The 13388-nt window shown below is 53.1% G+C and overlaps 2 protein-coding genes and 1 non-coding gene across 4 annotated transcripts in view; 1 reads left to right on the top strand and 2 right to left on the bottom strand.

The window, feature by feature from the left end:
• Positions 1-397: 397 nt before the first annotated feature.
• Positions 398-5595, bottom strand: SAMD10 (sterile alpha motif domain containing 10). 2 transcript variants are annotated; one of them, XM_069546684.1, is made up of 6 exons: positions 5343-5595; positions 4799-5221; positions 2673-2854; positions 2421-2592; positions 1964-2104; positions 398-1761 (listed from the first exon to the last, which is right to left on the bottom strand). In XM_069546684.1, exons 1-6 carry the CDS (start codon positions 5356-5358, stop codon positions 1739-1741), a joined length of 957 nt encoding a protein of 318 aa, XP_069402785.1. In that variant the 5' UTR covers positions 5359-5595; the 3' UTR covers positions 398-1738. The 2 variants fall into 2 exon arrangements, with proteins under 2 accessions (XP_069402785.1, XP_069402784.1); XM_069546683.1 differs by having other exon boundaries at positions 398-2104.
• Positions 5596-6474: 879 nt separating this feature from the next.
• Positions 6475-13388, top strand: part of PRPF6 (pre-mRNA processing factor 6) — a 35468-nt gene continuing 28554 nt past the window's right edge. The window contains exons 1-4 of the mRNA XM_069546666.1: positions 6475-6682; positions 8351-8519; positions 10186-10304; positions 12989-13067. Coding sequence (XP_069402767.1) covers positions 6612-6682; positions 8351-8519; positions 10186-10304; positions 12989-13067 — 438 coding nt within the window. The 5' untranslated portion in view covers positions 6475-6611. The remainder of the gene's footprint in view (positions 6683-8350; positions 8520-10185; positions 10305-12988; positions 13068-13388) is intronic.
• Positions 11673-11775, bottom strand: LOC138417977 (U6 spliceosomal RNA). Its single transcript, XR_011248385.1, has one exon. It is a non-coding gene; the product is annotated as a U6 spliceosomal RNA (small nuclear RNA).

Below are 13388 nucleotides of genomic sequence, written 5' to 3'. Positions count from 1 at the left end.
TGGGGCAGCGCCTAGAAGCTGAGAGAGACAAGGAGGTGTTCTTTTGTGAGTCCTGGAAGGAATGCTGCCCAAGGATTTCAGACTTGTGGCCTGTAGTACAATGAGAAAGTTTGTTTCTGTGAAGCCTCCTTGTTGTGGTCATTTGTTAAGGCAGCCCCAGGGACCTAACACACCTGTGTCTGTGTCTGGGTGCAGCCCACCTGCAAGGCAGGCAGGGTCTTGGTTGGGGTAAACAGGTGCTCAGCCAGGGTGGGACACCACTGCCCCCTAGTGGCCCCAGCTGGAGGCAGCTGCTCAGGGCACCTCCTCTTCCCAGGCCCAGGCTTGTGCCCCCTACCAAGGCTCTGAGCAGCACCCCACATGCCTGTATGGTCTCAGTCAGACAGCACACTCCGGGCACTTGAGAACCAAGTTTATTTCTGATTCTTTTGTCAGAATATAAAAACGCAAAACAAGGAAGACAAGACAGGAGCACAGTGAGGTTGAGGGGGCAAGACAAGGAGGCACTAGGGGAGAGAGGAAGGATCCCTGGAAAGGGTCATGTCATGACGGTATGAGGTGGCTAGGGATATTCAGGGCAGCTGGGAAGGACGAGGGGCTTCCCATGGTGGGTGCACAGGGTGGGAGGCACCAGGCCAGTTGTTCAAATTCCATGTGAGACCCGCAACAACCAACCTCCCATCCTGAGGGCAGCTCAGGGCACAGCTTAGGGGCTCATGGCTCAGCACCAACTAACCCGAGGTTTTCAGAGTCCCCTTGGGGTGTGAGTGGACAGAGGAACAAGAGGTGGGGGCTGTCGGGACCACCCTAGCTCTCCCTCTGCTCGGCTGCACCAGTCCCAAATCTGGGGCCCTCTGACCCACTGAATGGTTGCATGGGTCTCCCCTGGGTGGGAAAGGGGTGCTACTGTCAAGAGAGTTCTTGTGTGGATCCAGGTTTCCTGGAATGCCCACCCATGATTAAGCCTGAAAGGCAGTCTCCATGACCCTGGGAGGACAGAGCCATCCCACAACCTAAGGCCAGGACATAGCTGAGCCTGGTGTTGGTGCTAAGTGTGGTCCTCCTTGTGTCTGTCAGGTCTTAGGTATGAGTCCCAGTCCCCATGAGTAGATGGAACATAGTAAGGGTTTCAGAAATGAGTGAGAGCACTTGACATGGTGCCCGGCAGGACCTGTGTTGATAACCACTCTTTGGGTGGGAACAGGGGAGGGGCACACACCAAAGGGAGCCTTGGCAGTTCATCCCACCTGTGCAGGCAGTCCTCTCAGGGCTGGGGAAGGGTGTGAATGGGGCAAGGGGGCAGACCTCTGGCCCTGGGAGAGGGCAGGGTGCCTAGAAGACGCATGACTCAGCAGGCAGTGGAGGGAGGACTTCAACGTGTGTGAAGGGAATATAAATAAACAGGCTCCCTGGGAGTCTGGGGGGATGTCCAGATCTGCTCTGGCTCCAGGTGGCTGCCCTGCATGCTGCCAGCAGCACCAGGGGGTGGGCCTTGGCTCAGGTCCTGGTAGGAAGGACCCCACCTGGTAGGCGGCCCCTGCCTACCCGCTCACCCCACTCCCAGGCAAGCCCGGAGCGCACAACCAGAGATGGTTGGCGGTGGCGATGCTGGTCCCACCTGTCCACTGGGCTAGGCTTGGCCACGCAGGGTCTGAGGGGCTGCAAGGCCAGCTCTGCTTCTTCCTCACTGGGGCTCCGGTCACAGTGCTGGGGTCCAGATTTCAAGCCTAGGCAGCAGCTAGGACATGTTTCCGAAGGAAGCTAAGAGGTGGATGGGGGTAAGGAGAGTCGGGGGCCTCTGGCATTCTCCCTTTTGCCTGGGTGCAGGATGGCCCTTACTGAGGTCCCGGGCCACCCTCCTGAGGTCAGTGTGCCCACCCTGCACTCCAGGGCTCCTCCAGGCCCAGTCCCCCACCCCTAGGCCTGTCTGAGCAGGTTGGCTCTCTTGGCTCCTCCCACTGACCTTGGCTGAGCAGCTGCAGGCTCCGCCCCTCCTCGCGCACCTGCAGGTGCAGCAGCTGCTGCAGCACCTCCTGCCGCTGTGCCTCCTGCGCCAGCCCCATCCGCTGCAGCTTCTCTGCGTTCAGCCGCAGCAGCGCCCGGCCTGTGAGGGAGGGAAGAGGAGAGGGGTGGAGCCCAGGTCACCATCCACGGGGCTTCAAGAGCAAAGGCAGAGACAGAGGAAAACATAGGTGGGGTGGGCAGAGACAGAGACTCAGAGATTCAAAGAGACAAGGCAAGAGAGGAAGAGAGGTGAAGGGACCGTAAGGATGAATGGAGACTGAGCAGAGCAAAGCCAGGTAACAGCAGAAACAGAGGGACTGGGAGAAATGACGACCCAGAGGAAGAAACCAAGAAAGAGGGGATGGGGGAGGAGCCCCACGCCCCTGCCACACCCTAGTCCCCACCCCCCCAGGCACCAGTGATGGCGTGCTGAGAGAAGGCCTCCACATAGACGAGGTAGTTGTGGGGACAGTGCTTCTTGAGCCACTTGCAGACGTCCTGCTGACTCCACAGGACCACGGGCCTCGTCAGGCCACCCAGGGACGGACTTGTGTGGTATAGGCCATAGTGGTCAGAGTACAGCCGGCCCTGTGGGGAGAGGGGTGGCTGGTGGAGAGAGGTGGCGAGCAGGGCAGGTACTGAGGTGGGTATAGTGGGTGGGTGGATACCTGGGGGGCCTCGGTGCCAGGCTGCTGCAGGAGCTTGACCGGCCGGCCGCCAGCCGCCCTCTGGCTTCGGGAGTCGTGCCACGTGAGGCTAGTACCCGGTGTCCGAGGCAGGGGGCAGGGGATGTTCTCGGCCGACACCGTGTGATCCAGGAGGGTCCGGCAGAAATTGAAGTGGGCAGTGGCTGCAGAGTAGGGGTGCCTGGTCACAGGGGTCAGGGACAGGGGCTCATCTCCCTGTGAGCTGGCTTCCTGCTGCTCAGCCCATCTTCCCTCCACTGAAGGGGAGAAACACTTTCCCAGCTATGGGTTCACCAGTACCCACAGTCTGTGCTCTGGTGAGCTGGATGGATTTTTTTTTTTTTTTAATTTGGCTATGCTGGGACTTAGTTGCAACATGTGGGATCTAATTCCCTAACCAGGGATTGAACCTGAGCCCCCTGCATTGGGAGCACAGAGTCTTAGCCACTGGACCACCAGAGAAGTCCCTTGTTGGATTCTGTTTAATTAGAGTGAGACATGCCTGCCCGGGAGTTTCACACTCAGAGCCAGGTGAGGCACTAGCTGGGGTCAGCCCTGACCCCTCCTTGGACTGGCATAGCCACATCCGACCACGGTGTGCACACACGACTTGCCTGTGAGGAAACGCTGGCCCGAGCACCCTGGAAGCCCCTGTGCGGTGGTGAGACCCCTATGGCTGGGCTGCCTGCCCACGTCGTCAAAGGCACCCAGTCCCTGCAGCCCTCCCTGGCATTCCTTCGAGGCTCGGCCTCTTCCTGCTGTGCTCACTGGCTGTGACTCATGAACAAGAAGCTGAATTCGGGGCAAGCCCACAAGGTTCCTGCTGCCCCCTGATCCCCTGCAGGCCCCCAGCCCAGGGCAGCTCCTGGTACTCCTGCACTGGTCAGCACAGACATGCAGGCTACAGCCACGTGCTCAGGGACCTTAGCTGACACCTGCTTTTTCTTCCCACACCAACTTAATTATACTCATCACATTTTAGTTTTATGGTCATTACTGTGCTGGTTGCTGACACAAGTCAGGGGAGGGCAGAGCCCCTCCCAAAGCCTTGCACAGGTCTTTGGACACAGGAAGTGTCCAGAAACATTGTGAATGACTGAGTGGATGGATGTATGGTATCCACAAGTCAACAGCACCCTGGGGACAGACATAAAGCAGGGCCCAGCCTGCCCCATTTTCCAGCATCCAGGCCTTGACTCAGCAGGCAGGATGGGGATCCCAGGCCGGGGTCCTCCACCCACCCTGTCAGCAGGACGGGGTGAGAAACACTCCTTATGACAGGCAGGGCTCCTCACCCCACTGAGGGTTGGGCTTCGGTGATGTGCCCAGAAGGTTTCAATACTGAGGGAAACCCACATCCTTCTCCCACTCTTTCCTTCCCATTCCTGCAACTTTCTGGAACTGGATGGCCACCGGTAACTCTAAATTTGAAGTCTAGGGTCAGACAGAGGGTGTGGCCAGTGTGGCCGCTGCCTAGCCTAGGTGGGTTCTGGTAGGGAGGAAGGAGACTCATTCTAAGCCAGCATCCTGAGGGGATGGGCGCTCGGGTCTCAGGGCTTCGCCTGGTGTGGCCTCTGGGCGGGATAACCAGTTGGAAGTCTCTGCCCGCGCTGCACCTGTCTTGGGCCAGCCAGGCCCCGCCCATTTCCTCCGCACGCCGGGGGAGGACTCTCCGTCCTTCGTCCGTCGGTCGGTCAGTCCCTCCCTTCCAGCCCCAATGTCAGAATTCCAGGAGGAAATGGGGCGGGGGCTCCCGAGCCGTCCGTGGCATTGGCCCCCTCTGGGCCCCACTGCAGGGGCCGAGAGAGATTTACTCCGCGCGAAGAAAAAGGTGACCGCAGGGCGGTGCTAGCGTGGGGACAGGAGCCCCGGGGGGTTACCTCCGCCAAGCCAGGGCGCGCAGACCCCCAAGCCCTGACCGCCGCCCCCGCAACCCCCGCCCTCGACTCAGCGCGGGACAAAGACATTGGGGACCCGGTTCGGCCGGGACGCGCCTCCTGTTCCGACCGCGGGGGCCGTTCAGAGTACGCCAGGACCCGCCCCTGTCCTTCTGGTCCTCAGAGCCCGCAGACAGCGATAGCCCCGAGCCCCGATCCAGCCCCGCTCACCATCCACATCCCGACGCTCCCCGAAGCCGGCGCGCACAGCCCCGGCACGGCCTCGCGGGGGGCTCGGCTTGGTTCTCAGCTCCGTGAACATGGGGCCCGCGAGTCCCCCGCCAGTGCACACGCCCCTCGCCGGGCGCAGGGCGGCCCGTGTGGCCGGCGGGGAACGCGCGCCGCCGCCCCGCCCCAGCCGGCCCCGCGCCTGAGCCGGTCCCCGCGCCCAGCGAGTCTGCGCGGCGAGGCACCTGCCGCCGAGCCCTGAGAGCCGGGCGCGCTCCGGGAGCTCCGAGGGGTGTCGGCGGCGCGCGGATCTGCAAGCGCGGAGGGCGGCTGCCAGGGCAAGGGGCGGCCGTGCGCACCTGGGCATGAGTCCAAGAACGAGTGACTCTGTGCAGTTGCACGGCGTCCAGGTGTCCGCAGGAGCACCTGAGGCAGGGACCGAAAGGGGAAAGGGTTCTACTTTCTCCTGGGACCCTCTGCCCTCTGGGGCTACGGTCAATGGCCAGACCCACCCCTCCCCTCCATTCTCCTATGTCAGTTTACTTACCCATTCCTTTATTCATGCATTCTGCAGACCTCTACGGAGGTCTCCCTTGGAATGGGCACTTGTTTCCCAGAGAAGCCAGTTTGACCGTCTCAGCCCGCACCAACACTGTGAACTTCAGGAGGACATCAGGGTCTCTTCCCTGCCTTCTGTTACTCTGGAATCTGACTCAGTGCCCAGGACGTGGTGTCAAAAAGGGGTCGGCTGGGGACAGACAGGAGAGAGAAACTCCGAGGAGGCTGCAGCAGGCAAATGCATTGTGCTTGCTTCGGAACTCCAGTGAGAAGTGATAGGTTGGGCTAGCAGCTGCCTCTTCCAGTAGAAGGCTAGACTCGTGACCAGCTTTTTGCCTGCTCTGCCAACAACCTGATGGCTCTCCCCAGGTATATGTGGGGGCCAGAGAATGTTCCACAGCCTTCTCAGCAAAGGTGCACATGGACACTCAGACATGTATGCAGGACAGTCCTGCATGTCCACCTCAAATGAGTACAGATGGTCTGACTTGCATCTGTGCCTACGAACACACAAGGAATCCACCCACATGTTGTGACCACCCATGCCCACATACTGGCTTGTTCTGCTGCATTTATTTTCATCAATTAACTCTTTAGGGTCTGGGTTCTGACCCTCTCCGGAGTCACAGGGATGTTCAGGGTATAGTTGGGGTGTGGGAAGGGCCCGAATTGGGCCCAGAAATCTGAGCGTTGAGAGCCAGGGCAGTAGACTGCACATGGGGGCAGAGCGATCGCGACACATACAACCCACCAAGCTCTACACAACGGCCTGGGTGTGCAGCTCGTTCAGGTGTGTTAGGCCCTGACCCAGGGCCAGGACGATTCTGAAGGGCAAAGTGTGTGGCTCAGGGAAGAAAAGGACCCTGCTAGTACAAGAAGAGGTCCTGATAGTACAGGAAGGTCTCAGAAATGCATCGAGAACAGGCTGTAAGCAGGGCAGCCCCTGCTCAGTTCGGAGATCTCACAGGGCTAGCCCAGCAAGACACGGTTCGCCCGCGGGGCCAGGAACCGGCGTTCCCGCGCACGCGCTCTGCGTCTCCGCCCCTTAGCCGAAGCTGCCGGAAGTCTTGTTTCGTGAACTTCCGCCCGGGGAATCCACGGTAGGCGGGGCTGCGTCGTACGGGGTGTTCTGCGTCCGGGGCAAGGGTGACGCAGGCGGCAATTGCTTCCTGCGGCGGAACTTAAAGATTCTGTGGTGGTTCGCTTCTGGCCGCGGCCAGGGTCTTTCACATTCTTGGCCTTTGGTGTCACCGGCGCCATGAACAAGAAGAAGAAGCCGTTCTTGGGCATGCCCGCCCCTCTCGGCTACGTGCCGGGGCTGGGCCGAGGGTGAGGCCTGGAGCTGGCCGCGCGCTGAGGGAAGGGGCCTGGGTCGGGGCGCTCGCCGACGGCTACTGGGAGGACGAGAGCAGGGAAGGTTTGGGGTCAGTCTGATCCTTGTGGGAAGAACAGCGCGTTGGATCAGGGCAGACCCGAGGGAGGTTGTCTGGCCCGAGGTGGCGGGACGGTTGGAGTTGGTGCGCCGGCTCTGAGCCCGATTTCAGTCCCCAGGGTGGGTGGTAGCACAGTCTTGCCACTCTGCAGTGGTGAGGTCGCGAGTCCCCGTCATGTAGTCGGAGTGCCATGGCTACTTTAACCCCTGGGCCATTCGGACTTCCCAGCCCTGTCTCGAGCGTGACAGATTTTCTTCCCACGAGCCGGGCTGGAGTCCTCTGTTTGGCCGCTCCCCGTGGTACCTCATTCACCTCTGAGGTGCTGCTGGTCATATTGCTGCTTCTTCAGAGTCTCTACTCCCTGAGGGTAGGGGTGGCATTGGTGAGTCTTGGGACTGCGTCCCCCCAGGTCAGGTGCCTACCGTATATTGTTGAATAAATGAGCAATCATCATCCTATTTGTTTGTTACTCATTTGGTCAAGAAGACTATTGGGTTTCTCTTTTGCGAGTATTATGTCCAGCGTTATGCACGTTAGAATCTGGGGCGCACATTGGACTTGCAGTTTAACAGGAGAGATGAGGTATTTGTGTAAATAAGTACATAAAGAGAAAGCAACCAGCCACCAACATCTGAGCCAAGTTTAGAAGGAGGATGTAAGGGTGTACAGTTGTGGCAAGGTCAAAGAAGAAACTGACCCGTTGTGTTGGGCAGTTGAGAAAGAAGATGAAGTGTGGAGGAAGAAGAGGGAATTACAAGGAATCTGTGTGGGTGGAACTGCAGGAGCAGAGGGACCAGAGCCCCTGTAGGCATAAGTGAGGCAGATGCCTCAGTATACTGTGCTCAGAGCTGCTTTGAAGCAGAAGGAGAGCTACATGTGGGGGTAGCCAGAATGGGAGGAGGGATTTTGGCGGTAGAGCCTGTAGAATTTGGAGACAGATGGGAGGGTTGTTGTTCAGTTGCTCAGTCGTGTCCGACTCTTTGCCACTCTGTGGACTGCAGCACGCCAGTCTTCCCTGTCCTTCACCATCTCCCAGAGCTTGCTCACGCTCATGTCCATTGAGTCAGTGATGCCATCCAGTCATCTCATCCTCTTATCATCCCCTTCGCCTCCTGCCTTCAATTTTTCCCAGCATCAGGGTGTTTTCTAATGAGATGAGAGGGAGAAGGAAGCAAAGTTGATGCTGTTGTGCCCGGGGGAGCACTGTCACCATTGACTGAAACAACTCTGAGCAGCTGTAGGGTGGGCACAGAGGAGGAACTCTGACTGGGCCACATTGGATTGAGGACCTGGTGGATTGGGAGAGAGGGCTGATTGGCAGGCTGTTGGAAACGGGAGGCTGGGACCTAGAAGAAGGGAGGTCTAGCGCCCAGACGAATCTCGGAAACTCCTTAGGTTTTTCTCTTGAAGAGGGCAGGCAGGCGATGTGTGAGAGCAAAGCTGTATGGAGTTTGTCTCCGGGCTCTTTGAAGATTTCCCAGAGGAGTTAGAAAAAGGTGTCATTAGGTGACAGCTGTTAAGCGTCTTGGCACAGGATAAATGGGCGCCTTGGGGTTTCCTGCAGCGCCACTGGTTTCACCACCCGCTCAGACATCGGGCCTGCTCGGGATGCCAACGATCCTGTGGATGACCGCCATGCGCCCCCAGGCAAGAGGACTGTTGGGGACCAGATGAAGAAGAGCCAGGCTGCAGATGACGATGATGAGGATCTTAATGATACCAATTATGATGAGGTGACTTGTGTGGGACACTGTGCTGTGGGCATTTGATGAGGGGCTTGGAGTAATGGGTATATTGACTGTTTTAGCTACTCAAGGTTAGGGGACAGCGTGTACAGAGTGTGAGGGGGAGCAGGACAAATACAACGAAATGTGCCCTTTTGTGGTTGCTTCAGAAGAGATGCACTTGCTAATATTAGAACTGTCACACTGACGTATCTTGGCTGGTCTTTAAAGATGAAAATTTTTTTCTTAAACTAATTTTTCTTATTCTTTTTTGGGGGCTGTGCTGGGTCTTCATTGCTGCACGAACTTTCTTTAGTTGTGGCAAGCAGAGGCTACTCTCCAGTTGCAGTGGGAAGGCTTCTCATGTAGTGGCTTCAGTTGTTGCAGTTCCCGGGCTCTCCAGCACAGGCTTAAGAGTTGTGCTTGGGCTGCTTGCTCTGAGACATGTGGGATCTTCCTGGATCAGGGATTAAACCCATGTCACCTGCATTGGCAGGTGGATTTCTTCACCACTGAGCCACCAGGAAAGCCCTTATGAGGGGAATTATAAGTGGAGTTGCTGGTAATGTTTGTCTTCATTTGCGTTAGTTCTCATCTTTCTAGTTAATTCTTGTTTGGTCTATGAGGTTTTCTATAGATATATTACAACAGATGGTATTTTTCCTCAGAGGAAAAGGTTTTTAAAATTTTAATTTTGAAATAAAAAAATAAAAATTTAATTTTGAAATAACTTTAAAGTTATAGAGATGTTTCAAAAATAGTATGGAGACTTCCTGCATATCCTTCACAGTTTCTCCTCATCTCGCTTAGAGTTGGACTGATCGACTTCACTTTTACTTTTCACTTTCATGCATTGGAGAAGGAAATGGCAACCCACTCCAATGTTCTTGCCTGGAGAATCCCAGGGACTGGGGAGCCTGGTGGGCTCCCGTCTATGGGGTCGCACAGAGTCAGAGACGACTGAAGCGACTTAGCAGCAGCAGCAGTACTATTATTGTGTTTTTTTAAATTTTACTTATTTATTCTTGGTCGTGCAGCACGGCATGTGTGATCTGAGTTCCCCAACCAGGGACTGAACCAGCACCCTCTGCTTGGGGGTGCATTGGAAACCACTGGACCACCAGGGAAAGTCCTATTTTTATTTTTTTAAGTTTTTACATATTTTTATTTTCATTTTTATTTTAAGGTATAGCTGATTTACAATACTGTATTTCTGCTGTATAGCAAAGTGATTCAGTTATACACTTATATACATTCTTTTTTATATTCTTTTCCATTATGGTTTATCCCAGGATATTGAATTTAGTTTTCTCTGCACCCTAGAACTATTATTGAAACCAGGAAATTAACATTGGCAGAGCACTATTAACCTATAGATCTTACTTCAGTTCCCCTGGTTTTTCCACCTGTGTCTTAACTCCTGCCTGGGACCCGATCCAGGATCCCACCCTGCATCTTGTGTCTCCTTAGTCTCTTCTCATTGGTGTAGATACTCTCTCTTGCATGCCCTTGACAATTTTGAAGGGCAGCTATTTTGTTATCCTTCAATTTGGGTTTAACTACTTGAAAAAAAATTGTTGAGCTAGTATTTTGCAGCTAGATGTGTTCTGTTGCTGCCAGTGGGGGTTGTATTGGAGGAGAAGCTGCTCCTCTAAGAATGTTGTTTGGTTCTCAGTTTAACGGCTATGCTGGGAGTCTCTTCTCAAGTGGGCCCTATGAAAAAGATGATGAGGAAGCAGATGCTATCTATGCAGCCCTGGATAAAAGGATGGATGAAAGAAGGAAAGAGAGAAGGTAAGACAGATTATCACTCTTCACTCTGTGTTTATCTTACTTGGGGGAGAAAATGTGTTTGTTTTTAGGCTCACTGTGTAGCCTGTGGGATCTTCATTCCCCAATAGGATTGAACCTGTGACCCCTGCAGTGGAAGTGTGGAGTCCTAACCACTGGACTGCTGCAGAAGTCCGAATAAAACTTTGATTTATTTCAGACTTCGGGAAAAGTTGCAAGAATAAGACGTCTGTCTGCTCAGCTTTGAGGTTGCCTGTAGCTCGGTCTGTGACTGTTTCCCAGTAGCCTCAGGGCCTACGGACTAGAGGGAGAGTTTAGGAACTCCTTGTTTCACTTTCTGGAAATCCACAGAATTGGGCGGATTATTCTGACTATGCATTGGGTTTACCATCTTTGAAATGGGTATAGTGATATTGATGAGTGTATATTAAGTAATTTGGAGATTCACTGAAGATAGCAAATGACCATCGAAATCCTGGGCAGGCAGCTGTGTCTGGAGAGTCTTGTTGCTCATGTCGTTGTTAGGCTGGGCTAGTAGGGACAGACTGCAGTGAGCTGGAGGGCAAGAGCCTCAGAGGCTTAAGACCCACCCTCTCCCTGCCCCACACAGGGCCCTCGTGTTTTCCCTCTGGTAGCTCAGTTGGGTGTGTAACACTGATCTTGGGCTGGCATGTCTGTCCTTGTTACCTCAGTGGCAGCTTTCTGGTTCCTTGTCCTTTACTGGGGAAATTTATGCGAAGTAAACACAGGACTATAATAAGTTTTATTGCTTATTAAAATAAGTTTTATTGCTTTATAAATTTTTTATATTTTTTACTACATAAAGAATGCATTCTCACTGTGGAATATTAGAACAGGCAGGTTTAAGTTTAGGTAAAAGAGTAATGTTTATTCATAAGCCTGGAAGGTGACAGGTAACATTTTGTTTACTTTTTTTTTCTACTGCTCATTAAACATAGAGTTCTCTTACTTCTCATACGTAGAATTTTAATTTTTTGAAGATCTTATTAAAGGCGTGAACTTCTGTTTTTCAGAGAAGTTTTTTTAATCAAGAGTATCATTATTTTTAAAATTTATATTTTAATTGGAGGAAAATTGCTTTACAATGTTGTGTTGGTTTCTGCCATACAACAATACAAAAATATGGAACACTTCGCGAATTTGCGTGTCGTCATAGTACATGCATGAATGCATACATGTGTGCTCAGTGGTGTCTGACTCTTTGCGATCCCATGGACTGTAGCTTGCCAGGCTCCTCTGTCCAGGAATTTCCCAGGCAAGAGTACTAGAGTGAGTTGCCAGTTCCTATTCCAGGGGATCTCAACCCAGGGATCAAACTCGTGTCTCTTGTGTCTCCTGCGTCGGCAGGCAGATTCTTGACTACTGCGCCCCCTGGGAAGCCCCGTCCTTATGCAGGGGCCATGCTAGTCTTCTCTGTATTGTTCCAGTTTTATTGTGCTGCTGAAATGAGCACCAAGGGAGTTTTTTTAAAAGCACATTCTTTAATGTGCCTGAGTTTATATGTCTTGTAATTAAGTGTGTTAAAGACTTGATTGCAATCTTCTGGAATTCATTTAAGAAAACCTGAGTGACATGTATACATTCAGAAGGTTGTATTAAGTAACTTTAGGCCACGTAGCCTGCACTGTTCAGTTTGCGCATTTGCTTGGCCTGCTTCTGCAGGTGGGCTTTGCTGGGTCCTTTCAGGTCAGTTTGTCCTGGCACTGAGTGGTCCATCTTTGTTAACCTGATAGCTGGTTATCATCATACTGCCTTTCCCAATCAGGATAGTCAGAACCGCTTCCTGGGCACATCCCCTAGGCACACACACCCCACCCCACCCCTTTACTGAATGACTGCCCACTTCCTTAGGGTGCCTTTTGTTGCCCTGTCAGTGTTTCTGGTGGATTAGAAGTTGGAACCCAAAGTTTGATTCAAATCACATGGAATGTCATTGGCCAGAAAACCATGAGCTGTGATGATGGACTGTCTCTGGTCCACAGAGAGGTTTTTGTCTTTTCCAAGCACATCATTCGTCAGTGTACATTCAGATTCCTATCTAACCTTATGGAGGAAAGCGTGAATCTCAGTGTTGTGAAGTCATTACCATTGGACTGGCGTCCCTCTGGTTTAGCTCACTTGGTTGACTCGCTGTCATCGTTGCCCACTGCTCTCTGTGTTCACATCAGCCTGGGCTGAGTCACCAGGAACCCATTTGGATGGGCAGCTAGGGCTGTGGTTCATCTTTCCTCCCGAGATAAGTATTGTAAGATGGCCCTACCTTTGAGATTTTATGGAATTTTAAAGCAGTAAATATACTTGTGTCATGAAGAAGTGCATGGCAACCCACTCCAGTATTCTTGCCTGGAGAATCCCCATGGACAAAGGAGGCTGGCGGGCTACAGCCCATGGGGTCACAAAGAGTCGGACATGACTGAGCAACTAAGCACAGCACATACTTGTGTCAAATGCAAGTGTTTATTGTAATAAGACAACTGTTTAGTTTTTATCAGGTAGCAAATTGAGTTATTTGTGCATGTGTCCATTGTTGCCTTAAAATAGATTTGATTAGCTGCTTAGTGTGTGAAATTACTCTTGTTGGTGATTTAATTAGGAAGGATAATAAAGTGACTTGTTTCAGAATGGACATTCAGGATTTCTAATGTGTACACATATTTTATTTCTAGGGAGCAAAGGGAGAAAGAAGAAATTGAGAAATATCGCATGGAGCGTCCCAAAATTCAGCAGCAGTTCTCAGATCTCAAAGTGAGCAGACGAGTGACCTGCTATTCCTCATGCCTTTTCCAGCAGAGAACAGAGCCTGTGGGGCTCAGTGATGAAGCTCTGCTCTGTGTTTTGTTCAGAGGGTGGGAGAAGGGCCCTGCATGCAGAAAGCTCCTCACCAGAGCAGGTGGGACAGAGGGGCTGATTTTCTTGTAACTTTGTAGCAGTATCATTTAGATGTCAGGTTTTCTGAGCCTGCCCTCTGGGCTTTGACAGAACAACTTACATCTGAGTGAAGCAGAGCAGATCCAACAGGTTGATTTTTCTAAGTGAAGTAGAGAAATATGTCTGCATCAGAGCCCT

This window comes from Ovis canadensis, chromosome 13, assembly GCF_042477335.2.
Source record: "Ovis canadensis isolate MfBH-ARS-UI-01 breed Bighorn chromosome 13, ARS-UI_OviCan_v2, whole genome shotgun sequence".
Taxonomy (NCBI): domain Eukaryota; kingdom Metazoa; phylum Chordata; class Mammalia; order Artiodactyla; family Bovidae; genus Ovis; species Ovis canadensis.
This window is presented reverse-complemented; position numbering and strand designations above follow the sequence as displayed.

Bases quoted from the DNA above. Each gene is read 5' to 3' on its own strand.
- SAMD10 (XM_069546683.1), bottom strand. The intron at 2,593-2,672 runs GTATCCACCCAC...CTCTCCCCACAG, and splicing joins CTGGCACCGAGGCCCCCCAG to GGCCGGCTGTACTCTGACCA. The intron at 2,105-2,420 runs GTGCCTGGGGGG...CCTCCCTCACAG, and splicing joins CTCTCAGCACGCCATCACTG to GCCGGGCGCTGCTGCGGCTG.